The following is a 15008-nucleotide window of genomic DNA, read 5'->3' on the forward strand; positions in this document are numbered from 1 at the left end:
ACACCACCACTGCCATGTCTCCGCGAATCCTGTCCATTGTGTCCAATAATGCCCGCTCCTGGGTATCACTATGAGGACCCACCACTGATGCCACCCATCGTGTTACTGCAGAGTAGGTGCAGGTGTATTTGCAGGGCTCGTCCGTGCAGACGACTGAGAGACATCGGCGGTGTAGCCGGCTGCACCCTGGAAGGATGCGGAGGAGAAGGTGTGGAGGACAGTGGTGACTTTGCCAGCGACAGGTAAGCAGTTGGTGCTGGGGCCAGCCAGGAGCAGCTTGGCATGAAAGAGGCTGCAGATCTCCACGACTACATGTCGAGCGAATCTGCACCTCCCTGTGCACCGCTGCTCAGAGAGGTCCGGGGAGCTGCGCCTCGGTCTGTGGACCCTGTGGCGAGGGTAGTGCCCTCTGCGACGCGTCTCTCTCTGCGGTAGCCCTCCCTCCTGCTGTGCAGGTGGGCGTGCAACCACACCGTGTTGGGGGGATCCACGTCTCTGCGGCGGACGGCGTGGACTGCGAGGCTGCTGGTGCTCCGAGGGTGTCCACACACCACCCAACTGGCAGGTGTTGGTCTGAGGGGTTGTGCAGGGTAGGTGTGTGGGTCCTCGGACTGGGGCTGCGGTTTCGTGTCGGTCTGTCCTCTGGCTTGGCCGGGGGGTGGTGGGGGGCAGGGGTTGCCCTATGTGACGCGGTGGCCTACTGCGTGGGTGAGGGCTCTCCCCCGTGGAGCGCACCTTGGCACCTGCCACAGGCTGCTGGCTGCAACACGCCTGGTTTGAAGGGTCCTGTTTCCCCCAGTGTGGGAAACTGACTGCCTTGAACGTAAAACCCACACTTCCTCTTTTGACAGCTGCTTCAGCTCATTAACTGACCACAACGAGCAAGGTAAGTACTCTCAAGTGGAACCCCGCTGGCTTTAATTGCCTGCGGGATTCCCACCAGCGGGGCTTTCGCGCGTAGCCCCGCACGTCAGCGCGGTACCCGGAAGTGGCCGGGATTTCGTCCGAATCCGGTCACGTGATCGGAGATCGGGATTTTCGGGGCCCCCCCCGCTGGAAACCCACAGGTAACCCGACCCTAAAATCGAGCCCAAAGTGTTTGACTATTCGAGATGTGGAAAGTGATGTGATACTTTGGGCTGCTTGACAGATCATCAGTGAGTTCAATCTGGAGTGAATCTGCTGAGTGACCCGGATCAGGTCGGAGGCTGGTGACGACAGCCTGTGGATTATCAGGAAGAAATGTAACTTCGGCGGGGCGGAATTACAGGCAGCAGCACATCGGCCGTCCGTTTTGCACCCCGTGACTTCAATGGAAAGGAGTATTGAGTGAGATGTATAATAGGCGGCTGATCCACTACCGCCTGTGTCGTGTCCTGGTCGAAGTTGAATTTTACCCCCATTGTTTCTGAGTTGCTTTCACCAGGGGTTTCAGTCTTTACACTTTTAGAATCTGCTTCTTTAGTAAGGCTGAGGCAACTGGTCGAGTAGCGGGATGGGGAAATCTCGGGCCCACAGGCGGGTTTGTTTTGTCTCCAGTCGGTTTAAATTAGTGGGTTTGAAAATAAAGCGCTTCCACCTTGTGGTTTATAAATCGGCTCTCCCTGAGAGTGACGCTCATCGCTGGGAGCGCCCATTCGTGGAATCAGCCCTGACATCAACAGCACTTGCTGAATGAAATTGTTTCATCACAAGCTGTTCTCAGACAGACCGTCCACACAATCGCACGGTCTCCCATCGCATACTATTTCCCCCGATAATTACAGAATTCAATGCTCCCTGAAAAAAACTGGGGGTGAAATTGGTCTTCAACATTCGTGCAAAATGAGCGATTGTGGAAAATGAGCGATCGTGCAAAATGAGCGACAGTGGAAAATGAGCACCAGTGTGAAATGAGCGATGGTGCAAGATGAACCACAGTGTGAAATGAGCAATAGTGCAAAATGAACCATAGTGTGAAATGAGCAATAGTGCAAAATGAACCATAGTGTGAAATGAGCAATAGTGCATAATGAGCCATGGTGTGAAATGAGCGAGAGTGCAAAATGAGTCACAGTGTGAAATGAACGATCGTGGATCAGCGGCCCGTTTTGTTGTTGTTCCGATTTTCTCAACAATTGATTTCAATGGAACAGGACATCGGACGGATTGTAACAGGGGCTACGAATTCGTTACCGCCCGTTTTCCGTTACTGCCAAAGGTCAATTGATACCCTAAGGTTCACAAAGTTTTTCACAGCTCATGTCTGGGTCAGGTGTAGATTCATTGGGGTATATTGGACTTTGTATGATTGTGTAAAACAGGTGATAGCGAATCCGCAACCGGCTTCACATCGCTCCCCATTTATTTCCATTGATTGTTGAGATGTAAAAGGAAATCTCGATTCACTCTCACCCGTTTTACACGATCACAATATGTCACAATCTCCATTGATGGAGATCGATTGCTGTGACTAATCACCAAGTCCATTATCATTGTATCGAACTGGATGGACCTTGCTCATTTTTTGTCCAGCAATTCTTATGTTCTTATATTCTCCCTGCCGAGGTGATACTTATACATAATTCTGTTTTTACCTCAACGTTCAGTCTCCTTCACCCTGTTATTCCACATCTGCTCCATGAGGTGATTTTTTATATTAGTCCTTGTTTATTCCCAGTATTTGTCCCTTTCTTCATGTTTTCCCTCACTCCCTGTATCGTGATTTTGCTGTTTAAATCTGTATTCCCACTTACAGACCCCATCTCCGTGTCTTCCCATGTCTCTCTAGAAGTCATTTTTAGATTAAATCTTTGCTGATTCCCAATATCAGATCCTTCTACTAATTTATTTGCTCTTTTCCTCCGGAGCTGATATTTTTACTTAATCTCTGATCATTCCTAATTTCATTCCTTCTCTGCAGGTTATTCCCTGTCTTTCGTTCATGGCCAGTTTCAGACCCTCTCTGCAGGTTATTCCCAGTGCCTTTATTGAAGTGTCCGCGGCCAGCTTCAGGCCCTCTCCGAATGTAAGTCCCAGTTTCTCTCCCGAAGTGCTCATGGCCTGCTTCAGGCCCTCTCTGCAGGTTATTCCCAGCCTCTCTCCTGAAGTGTCCGTGACCAGTTTCAGGTCCTCTCTGCAGGTTATCCCCAATCTCTCTCCAGAAGTGTTCATGGCCAAGTTCAGGCCCTCTATATATGTTATTTTCTTTCCTTCTTCCTTTGTCGATTTATACCTTCAAATGTATGTTTGTTCCCCAGTATCAGACCGTCTCTCCATGTTTCCTCGCTCTCCTCCGTAGGGAAATTCATTTTATATTTAAATCTCTGTAATTCTATTTAAATCTGTGTGGCATCGTGTATAATATAGTAAGACAAATAGGTTAAGAATACTAAAGTTAGTATTAATGTATTATGAGACTATAATCTGTGTAATAGAGGTTACACATGGTTTAGATTATTTCGCTTTGATTCCGCAGGGGAAGGCGTCAGCTTAATGCAATTTAATGAATCATCAAAGGCTTGTGTAAAAATTCTGGTAAGGTTGGAGACAACATGTCTTATGTTTCAGCTGTTACTATTCTATTAAAGTGTGATGTTTGTAACCATACAAAATTGTCTCATATTCCACATCAACGAAACATGCATTCCAGTCAGAGCTTGTTATGGTGAGAGACATGGAGTGGGTCTATTTACTATTCTTGTTAAATCACAGTTGCACTGTAGTTAAAGATACAAACTGAGTGAGAATGGCACTAATTGATGTTCAACAGAAGGACAGCGGTACAGTGAGGGAATTAAACACCACAACGTGAATTTCTGCAAAAAATGGATTAATATTTGGTTGTTTCGACGTAATACTTACGGAAACGGGGAGACCAGACGTTCAGAGGAAAGGTCAAATTTGTCATTTTATGTAAAGAAGCAATTCTAGCTTCTATAAAATAAATCAGTGTAAAATTGGAATCAATTTGAATGTAGTTCTGATTTGGGGTTTGGTTTATGTATTAATTATTCATATGTTTATGTAATCTGAAACCATAACAGTATTTGTAACAGTAACAGCGCAGAACAGTAATGCGGGACCCTGTCCAGTTTAGTGACACAGCAGAAGGGTTAAGAGTTTATTGTCATTTATTACAGAATACAGCAGGTCACTGGGAAAGTTACACATGGAACAGATGGAGGGGCAAAAAGATGCAAAGAGATTTTACACTTTATTTGGGAAACGCCTTTTTTATCTCCTCAATGTTTAATTTTACAATTAACTTAATTTGCTCTATTTCCTGAACAAACTTCAGGCACAAACTATGGCTCTAAACTGAAAACAATCATTTATTATTAATACGCTAGAAAAATTGACATTAGAATTTAAACAATATCTTGGGTTGATGTCCGATTTAGAATTGCTTGAACAACAATAAAACAACACATTCTGAATTCCCAAAACGCATAACCGTTTGGAAATCAAATGTCTATCTTAGACTAACCCCATAACGACAGTTATATACTGATAGTTGGCTCAAGTTTGCCGGGATATTCCAGGTATTTTGATGGATGGCGTTGTCGGGTGGCGTGGCTTTCTCTTGTAGCCAGGTCATCTGGCAATCCACAGGCAATCTTTAAACCTGCATCGAGGCATCAAACCGTGAGGTAGCGAGCAGTCATGAATAGTCCAGGTGAGGTGATGCTGCCAGGAAGCGTAAGGCGAGATTGAAGCAGTCGTCGTTGATCTGTGTCCCTCTCCACTCAAATTCTGCCAATTTTTAAAAAAAACCTTTTTAACACAGAACCACACCTCTGGGGCGGTGGCTTATCAACAAAAGGTTCCTCCAAATTTAACCCACCATTAATGGGCACTTCACTTGTTTCCCTCAGTTTCCACAACGGAACCAAGTTAAGTCGCCAGATGATTTTTCATTACATCGAGCGGCTGAGGAAAGACCCGCAAAAAGTCATGGACAGGGTGAGGTACACAAACTGAGTGACTTTATTGTGCAGCATCCAGGCAGTACCTTTAGAACTGTCAAAAATAAATCTAAATGAGTGTTCCCCTAAATCAAACGTGAATTTGCCTATTTCGCCTGCTGCTGTTCTTCTGGTCAGCACTCTCACACTCCAGGCTGATGATACAGTTTGTTTGGTTGTTTAATGCTTTCTCTCTCTACCCTCTTGTCACTTTATATGTTTGCCCGTCTTTAATTGTATTTGTCCTCTGTGTATATCGCTGATGTCTGTTTATTTTCCGTGTGTTTATCGACCTCGTTATATCCACTTCTACTTTAATTTATGTCTCTCTGCCGCTGTTCATGCCTCTACCTTTTTCGATCTGTTACTCTTGTCTTTTTTTTCGATTTGCCTCTCTCTCTCTCACTGTCCGTAGGTCGCAGCCTGTCTTCTCTCTCTGCCTGCCCTGCCTTTTTCACATGTGCCTCCCTGTCCCTCGCGCTGATTGTCTCTCTCTAACTCTGACTTCATCCGTCGTTTTGTCTCTTCAGTCAGTAACGGGCCCTTTCAGAGATACAGTGGGTGGCTCTGAAAAGAGCCTTTGGGATATCAGATTAAATCTTGGCCGCTTTACTTGCTCTTGGTGCTCACATTGCTGGTTTTCTTCTGCAGCAGCACGGCCTGGATATTAGGCAGCACCCCGCCCTGAGCGATGGTCACCCGTCCCAGGAGCTTGTTGAGCTCCTCGTCGTTGCGGATGGCGAGTTGCAGGTGTCTGGGGATGATGCGGGTCTTCTTGTTGTCCCGGGCCGCGTTGCCGGCCAGCTCGAGAATTTCAGCCGTCAGATACTCGAGCACAGCGGCCAGATAGACCGGGGCTCCGGCACCCACACGTTCAGCGTAGTTCCCCTTTCGCAGGTGCCTGTGAACACGGCCCACAGGGAACTGCAGTCCGGCCCGGGATGAGCGAGACTTGGCTTTGGACCGAGCTTTACCGCCGGTTTTTCCTCTTCCAGACATTTCCACAATCTCACAAACACTTTCACAAAGAATTAAGAATGACTTCTGTATTTTCCCTTCTGAGAGACTGAAAGATCATCTGATTGGTTGTTCCTTATTACACCTCATTTGCCTATTTCATTAACCAATCAGATAGCTGGAAATTAGAAGAGGGCGCGATTTACCGGCCTCAACGGTCAGACCAGGAATTTTATGAATTACAAAAAGCCCGCCAATTTCAGTGCAGTGAAGGATCGGATTTCGATCAATGTCGCCCTGAGCACAAGATTTTAAACCCGTTCTTTGTATCTTGTCTTATTCAGCGCTTCCCGTCACTAATCGCTCGCTCTGTTTTAAAATCTGCTTTAAATTATGGCTCATTCGACCATCGCTTTCAAACTGCACCGGACGGGACGAAAGCCCCATTCACAGCATTCCGTGAAAGGACACATTTGAATTTAGTGTTTGGAAAAGTGAAACGTAATAGATTGGTCCCTTCTCAGAGCCGGGAGAGCTTCTGTGAAAAGAGGGACCAGGACAGAGCTCTCATTCTGCCCCGATTCCGCTGTTACTGCAAGGGGTGGGGTTACTGTTAATCTGGGGATTTTCAGGTCAATCCAAAAATAGACTGAGACTGAGAACGGAATCGCTGAGGGGGTCATAAAGGGGATGAGAGGCCAGAATAGTAATGCTTTAAGAACAAAACAAATGGGAAGGAGCGGATGATAAACTCGTGTTCATTTTTGGGGCCAGGGATTTGAACGGGGTAGTTCGAGTCACTTTTCGATTGGAATCATAATATTGCTGCAATAAAACGATCCTTAGTAAATATACAGGAAATGCAGCTCTTTCAGAGAGGTTGTGGGTGGCTCTTAAAAGAGCCGTTGTTTTTTTTTCACTTCATTGTCGAGTTTTACTTGGAGCTGGTGTATTTGGTCACCGCCTTTGTCCCTTCTGACACGGCGTGCTTGGCCAGTTCCCCAGGCAGCAGCAGGCGCACGGCGGTCTGGATCTCCCGGGAGCTGATAGTCGCCCGCTTGTTGTAATGGGCCAGACGGGAAGCCTCACCTGCGATGCGCTCGAAAATATCGGTCACAAAGGAGTTCATGATGCTCATGGCCTTGGAGGAGATGCCGGTGTCGGGGTGAACCTGCTTCATCACTTTGTAGATGTAGATGGAGTAACTCTCCTTCCTCGACTTTCTACGCTTCTTGCCGCCTTTGGCTGGTGCTTTACTCAAGGTTTTCTTGGCGCCCTTCTTGGGAGCTGCTTTCTTGTCCTCAGGCATTTTCAAACTCAATTTCAGACTCAGAAATTAACCAAATCCGCTCCGAGCTCGGATTAAATAGGCAGCCCCACAGCCCTATGGTAATGAGGGATGGGGAGGGCAATGATTGTGATTGGGTCATTCGGAGTGAGGTCACAATAATTATTCACTGTAACTCTCTGATTAGTTTCTTCAGACAATCTGAGTTAATAACTGCCACCAATCACAAACACGCTCACACTGCACATTGTCCGGTTTCAGCAATTTGTTCCGAACTGTTGCAGTTCTGCTTCCGGCCAGTAGATGTCCCCAAACCCCGGGACAGTGAAGTTTGCAGATGAGAGAGGGACAGAACAGAAATGAATTCTTCACATTATATTGCACGAGTGGGATTTAGAAAAACTGGGAATGGATACGAGCTGCATGTACATTTTGTTAGATCAAACATTAGTTGTAATGCTGTGTTAAATTCTTGTAATTAATTTAGGGGGTATTGCCGATACTGAGGAAGAATGCGACAAAATACAAGAAGAATTATTAAGCTTGCCGAAAGGCGATGTAAATGGACATTGAATTTCCATATAGAAAGGTGTGAGGTGGTGCATTTTGCTAGGGGGAATAAGGAGGCCACATACTGCTTGGAAAATAAGAGTCTAAATGGGGTAAAAGAGCAAAGGGATTTCGGGGTACAGATGGACAAATCATTCAATGTAGCAACACAAGTTGATAAGGCCATAAAAAGCAAACAAAGCACTGTGGTTTATTTCGAGAGGAATAGAATTGAAAAGCAAATAAGTTATGTTGAACTGTAAATTAAACTGTCAAACCTTCTGTCAAACTGTTTTATTATATTTTCGGTTTCTAGATGTTTTTCCATTGCATCATTGAGTAAAAGATTCCATGATCATTCCTGCCACCGACCTTTAGTTAACTGGTCCATAGTTCCCTGGACTTGTTCTATCACCTGATTTAAAATATAAGAATCACATTAGCTGTCATCCAGTCCTCTGGCACTATTCCTTTTTGTGATGATTTTTTCCTATATATGTAACAGTGCCTCTGCTATCTCTCCCCTTGCTTCATTGAATATGCACAGATGCAATCTATCTGGACCAGGAGTTTAACCACCCTTTCTAACTTAAATGCCATGATATCTTTATTGACCTCTTCCTCTAATATATTCACCCTGTTTATCTCCCGGGTAAATACTGAGACAAAGTAACAATTCAATATTTCTGCCATTTCGCTGACGTTATCTGTGAGTTTATCTTGTGCATCCCTTAGTGGCACTCAAGATATTTTGATTTTCCTTTTGATATTTTTGGGTCAGTGGAATAATTTACTATTTACTTTTATATTCCTTGATAATTTGATTTCCTGGTTTCTGTTTGCTTCCCGAATTGTTTTTGTGACTTCTTCCGAACCTCTTCCTATTCGCTTTTGCCATCCTCTTATTTAATATCTATGAATGAGAAATTCCACCAGCTTGTTGTGTCTGTTCAGGGACTGATGTTTGGGAACTATTTATTGTCTATGTTTAAAGTGCCAGAAACCCAAAGGGAGCAATTCAGTCCGAAACTCCACAGAAACACTCGACTTCTCCCTCCTGGTGAAATAAGGCGCTATAATGGTGAGTTTTGCTGCCTTCCAAGCAGTTCATTCCAACAGATTTGAATCCCAGCACGCTGAATTCAGAAACACCGAGACTGGAACTGAATTTGATGATGTTCAGAGGGACAGTGTATCCAAAACACAAACGGGTCTAATTCATGTAAAAATACTTCTAAAATGCATTTATTTCCCCCATAACGTTGAATTTAACTCTGTTCCTTTGTATTATTACTTGCCTTGATCTGAATGGTGGATACGGGACTCAATTGCTCGGATTCAGTGAAATTAATTGATTTTCTGAAGGTTTTCCGTCTGCTGATTCCCGTTTCGTATTTAAATTATGTCTGATTAACCTTTCTGATCGAGAGAAGGGTCATAGTCCTGAACCGTTAACCCGAGCTTCCCTTCTCCACAGATGCTGCCGGACCTGCTGAGTCTTTCCAGCATGTTCGGTTTTAATTTTTTCTATATTTTATCCCTTTCACTTTTGACGGTCGCCATTCAAACTTCCAGATTTGCGCTCAGTTTTTATTTGTGTTTCAGTTTGGTTTATTTGGATAAATATAAATCGTGTCCTGAGAAATCAGACAGAAATATTGTGCAATGCAGAGTGAAATACAATGGGGCAACTTTCGAATGAGCAAAATAAAAACTTTATTATGAATCAATTGTCCAATTTTTCACTGAAAAAATATGAAAAAATACGAGAGCAGAAGTTACAGAGAGAAACTATTTCCTCACATTGCACATTGTCCTGAATCTATAACAACGACAGATAATGTGAATTTGTTCCACTCTGTTACAGTTCTCACTTATGGCCAGTCGATGTCAGATTGTATGAGAGTGTGAGATTAATTCTCTGTCTGTCAGTCTCTGATACTGTATGTGAGTGTGATATTCATTCTGTATCAGTCAGTCTCCAGTACAGTCTGTGAGTGTGGGATTCATTCTGTATCTGTCAGTCTCTGATACTGTGTGTGAGTGTGGGATTCATTCTGTGTCTGTCAATCTCTGGTGCGATCTGTGAGTGTGGGATTCATTCTGTTTCTGTCAATCTCTGGGAATGTGTGTGTGTGGGATTCATTCTGTATCTGTCAATCTCTGGTGCTATCTGTGAGTGTGGGATTCATTCTGTATCTGTCAATCTCAGGGAATGTGTGTGAGTGTGGGATTCATTCTGTAACTGTCAATCTCAGGGAATGTGTGTGAGTGTGGGATTCATTCTGTATCTGTCAATCTCTGGTGCTATCTGTGAGTGTGGGATTCATTCTGTTTCTGTCAATCTCAGGGAATGTGTGTGAGTGTGGGATTCATTCGGTATCTGTCAATCTCTGGTGCTGTCTGTGAGTGTGGGATTCATTCGGTATCTCTCAATCTCTGGTATTTTATCTCACTGTGGGATTCATTCTGTCACTCAGTCTCTGGGCAAAGTGCAAGTCTGGATTCGTTCTGTATTCTTATTTCAGGTTGCAGTATGGTGCTTGAAACTGTGTCTTTAATTCACTAATGTATGCAAATCTTTTGTCCGGCATTAATGTGTAAATATGGATACGCTTTTGGATTTTGTTTTAATCAAACAACATGTGTGAGTTTTGTTGTATGATTGTATCTTAATCTCTGTGAAGATAATGTTCACTTCAACCTTTTACTGTGAAATTATTGGACTGGTATTTATTGTGTAGCTCAGTCTGGGCTAATGGAATTGATATTGTATCTTTCAGTCTGACACTGAATGAGATTTTTTTGACTGGTGTGTTCGGTGTCGCTCAGTCTGTACTAATGGAATTGATACTGTACGTTTCAGTCTGACACTGTATGAGATTTTTTGATTGGTGTGTTCGGTGTCGCTCAGTCTGTACTAATGGAATTGATACTGTACGTTTCAGTCTGACACTGAATGAGATTTTTGGATTGGTGTGTTCGGTGTCGCTCAGTCTGTACTAATGGAATTGATACTGTATGTTTCAGTCTGACACTGTATGTGATTTTTGGACTGATATGTGATGTGTGGTTCTGTCTGTACCAATGGAATTGACACTCTAACTTTCAGTCAGACACAGTGAGGGATTTTTGGACTGCTTTGTTATGTTTAGCTTAGTCTAAACTAAAAGGATTCATACTGTATGTTTCAGTATGATAATGTATGAGATTTTTGGACGATATATAATGTGTAGCTCAGTCTGCACTAATGGAATTCATACTGTACCTTTCAGTCTGATACTGTGTAATATATTTAGACTGGTTTGTAAGGTGTAGTTCAGTCTACACTAATGGAATTGATACTGTATCTTTCAATTTGACACTGAATGTGGCTTTTGGACTGGTATCTAATGTATACCTCAGTCTGCACTAATGGGATTGATACTGTATCTTCCAGTCTAATGCTGTGCGAGATTTTTATACTGGTATGTAACGTGCAGGTCATTCTGTACTAATCACATCGACACTATATCTTTCACTATAATACTGTACCAGATTTTTGGACAGGTATCTGTTGTGAACCTCTGTCTGCAATAAAGGAATTGACACTGTGCCTTTCATTTGACACAATGTGATTTTTGGACAGGTAACTGATGAGTACCTCAGTCTGCACTAATGGGATTGATACTGCATCTTCCAGTACGATACTTTATGCTAATTTTGGACTGGTATATAATGTGGAACTCAATCTGCACTTCTGGAATTGATACTGTATCTTTCAACCTGACACTGAGATTTTAGGACTGGTATGTGATGTGTTGCTCAGTCTGCACTAATGGGGTTGATACTCTCTCTTTCAGTCTTACACTGTATGAGAATTTTGGACTGGTATCTAATGTGTACCTCAGTCTGCAGTGAATGAATTGAAACTGTACATTTCATTCTGACACTATGAAGTTTTTGGACATATATGTGAGTCAAAAATGGGTAACATTTGAACTGGTATCTAATTTGTATCTCAGTGCACAATAGTGGCATGAATACTGCATCTTTAAACTCATAATGTGTGAGAGTTGTGGGCTGGTATTTAATTTGAATCTTGGAGCACACTATTCTGATTCATTCTGTACCTATCAATCAGGACCATGTGTCAGTTCTATCTGGTATTTAATTTGTAGCTAAGGCTGAACTAATGTGAGATTGACACAGTGCCTTTCAATCTGATACTGGGTGTGATTTTGGACTGGGAATTATTTATCTCCCGGTCAGCAGTACTGAGTCGTTGTGAAATGGAAATTAGGTCTGTCTCTCCTGCTCTGTTTGAGTGTTGGATTGGGGTCAGTGTGCGACTGACTATTTCTGCTGTCTGAGATTGTGGGACTGATGACCTGTCTGTGTCTCTGTGCTCTGTGAGTGATAATGTACTTACTGTGTGTGAGAAGGAGCTGGCTGCACTGACTGCTCCTTGTGCCTCGGGTTGAGTAAACATCACACTGATTCTGGGTCCTTCAAGGATTTGACTGTCGGAAGAAAAAGTATCTCTTGTAACTCAAGAACAGGTGAAGTGGAAAATACAAAAGTGATCAATTGAATCTCTCCGTTAATAATCATTATGTGGAGATGCCGGTGATGGACTGGGGTTGACAATTGTAAACAATTTTACAACACCAAGTTATAGTCCAACAAATTTATTTTAAATTCCACAAGCTTTCGGAGGCTTCCTCCTTCGTCAGGTGAACGGTGTGGAAATGAAATTTTCGAAACCTTCGCATTTTAAAATCACAGAACAATGCCTGGTGATTACTGCCCGTTGCCAAGGCAATCACAGTGAGCAGACAGAAAGGTGTCACCTAAAAAGGCCACCGAATATACAAACCCCCCCAAAAAAAGAGAGAGAGAGAGAAGGAACACAGTCAATGACCCGTTATATTAAAAAACAGATAACATTTGTTCGCTGGTGGGGTTACGTGTAGTGTGACATGAACCCAAGATCCCGGTTGAGGCCGTCCTCATGGCTGCGGAACTTGGCTGTCAATTCCTGCTCAACAATTTTGCGTTGTCGTGTGTCTCGAAGGCCGCCTTGGAGTATGTTCACCCGAAGGTCGGTGGCTGAATGTCCATGACTGCTGAAGTGTTCCCCGACAGGGAGAGAACCCTCCTGTTTGGCGATTGTTGCGCGGTGTCCGTTCATCCGTTGTCGCAGTGTCTGCATGGTCTCGCCAATGTACCATGCTCTGGGGCATCCTTTCCTGCAACGTATGAGGTAGACAACGTTGGCCGAGGCGTTGAGCAGAAATTGATAGCCAAGTTCCGCACCCATGAGGACGGCCTCAACCGGGATCTTGGGTTCATGTCACACCACACGTCACCCCACCAGCGAACAAATGTTATCTTTTTTTAATATAACGGGTCATTGACTGTGTTCCTTCTCTCTCTCTCTCTCTTTTTTTTGGGGGGTTTGTATATTCGGTGGCCTTTTTAGGTGACACCTTTCTGTCTGCTCACTGTGATTGCCTTGGCAATGGGCAGTCATCACCAGGCATTGTTCTGTGATTTTAAAATGCGAAGGATTCGAAAATTTCATTTCCACACCGTTCACCTGACGAAGGAGGAAGCCTCCGAAAGCTTGTTGAATTTAAAATAAATTTGTTGGACTATAACTTGGTGTTGTAAAATTGTTTACAATTAATAATCATTGTAATAACCACAAATGAAAACCAGCGATACAAACATACAAACAGTGTCAGTGTCTGACTCCACTGCAGTACTGCAGCACTCAGCTTCTGCACACCAGGTGTGTTGCGCTGGTTGACAACAATTTGGTGACATCCAGACACAACACAACCCCTGCACTGATCTCTGAATGGCACGACCCGATGGGGCAGGGACCTTTGTACAGGTCAGGTTTCTAATACCCTCTACCATGGAACTAACCGTTCAACCGAAACATAACAGCCGCTGTTTAAAATGTGTTCACACTTGTCACCTGGTGCCTGCAATAGATGCTCTTTGTATCACTCCCCATATCCTCACTGTCCGGCTCTGTTTCCACAGTTCACTGTCCAACAACAATAAACAGGGTGAGACTGGAACTAAACCAGGAACAATTCACCACTGGTTTGGGGAGAGAAAGCAGCAATGATTTCAAACAACCTGCTCTTCCCATTCTGTCTCCCTCACCCTGGACACACCCTGGACACACACAGCCCGAGAATGACCTCTCCCTTCCCCCGCTCACTCCATGTTCCGGGACGAGATCCTGATGCACTCCGCCTCTTACAAACAGCCCCCGGACACCCCCAAGAACTTCCCCTGGACTCAATGCCGATCTCTGAGCCGAACTGCGGACACGGTCCCGAAGCGATGAGCTGCTGTCACGAGGCTGCTCTTTGCTCCCTTCCCCCGGAGGCCGTGATCTCTCCATTCCCGGCTGTTTTAAACCATCTTCTTCCGCTCACTGAGGGAATGGCGCCCACAGGCCGAGCTGGGAGAGGAGAGCGAGCATGCGCTCTTCTGCTCACCAGCAAGCACCGCTGGGGGCGGGGCTGAATCGCGCATGCGCAGATATCTGGTTTAATTCGCAATCCCAAAATCGATGGAAACTTTCCCCAGTTGGAATTTTTCAGAGTCTGAGCAAAGGAAGTGGGGGAAAGGTCAGAGGGAATGGGGTCCACAGGCAGTGCAGGAACAGGCACCAGAATGGAAAACAGATGCGATTCCAGCAGTGCCGAACGCTGGAATCCAGACTGACTTTACAATCTCTCACGATTCAACTGGATGTTTCCATCCCTGCTGTTTCTCTCGGTATCTTTTTATGGTAAAGGGGCAATCAGAGATAACGTGGACGGCTGTGAAATGAGCCAATGGGTTCTGTTTATTCTTGGTCCCTTTACTGATAAAGTAACGCGTGAACCCGAAACTGGAGGGAGGATTTCTCAAACCAATCCTGGAGAAACATGGGAGGAAAGCGGGAGTCGGTGTATTTGCTGGGACTGTGTAGGATTAATATCAGACAGAAACAGTCCCAGATTAATATAATCAGAGTGAAACTCTCGGTCACTGAGAGTAATAACGAACAGACCTAATCTGCAAAACCGAAGATAGTACAACAGGCAAGACAGGGTTAAATTCGGCCCACATTGTTTTTGTCACTCTCTGTACTGTCCTTGAGTGTGGGATTAATAGTGTGTCCGTCTCTGGTATATCCATGAGAGATAAGAATGCATCTTCTGTCTCTCCAACGGGATTTTCTGGATAAAACGCAACTTTACAGGTCGGTCTGGAAC

The 15008-nt window shown here is 44.4% G+C and overlaps 2 protein-coding genes across 2 annotated transcripts; both read right to left on the bottom strand.

Moving 5' to 3' along the window:
- Positions 1-5555: 5555 nt before the first annotated feature.
- LOC137307319 (histone H2A.J-like) lies at positions 5556-5945 on the bottom strand. Its single transcript, XM_067976791.1, has one exon. The coding sequence runs from the start codon at positions 5943-5945 to the stop codon at positions 5556-5558; it is 390 nt and encodes a 129-aa protein (XP_067832892.1).
- An 892-nt stretch (positions 5946-6837) lies between these two features.
- LOC137307269 (histone H2B 1/2-like) lies at positions 6838-7212 on the bottom strand. Its single transcript, XM_067976707.1, has one exon. The coding sequence runs from the start codon at positions 7210-7212 to the stop codon at positions 6838-6840; it is 375 nt and encodes a 124-aa protein (XP_067832808.1).
- Positions 7213-15008: the final 7796 nt, after the last annotated feature.

This window comes from Heptranchias perlo, chromosome X (genome assembly GCF_035084215.1).
Source record: "Heptranchias perlo isolate sHepPer1 chromosome X, sHepPer1.hap1, whole genome shotgun sequence".
NCBI lineage: Eukaryota > Metazoa > Chordata > Chondrichthyes > Hexanchiformes > Hexanchidae > Heptranchias > Heptranchias perlo.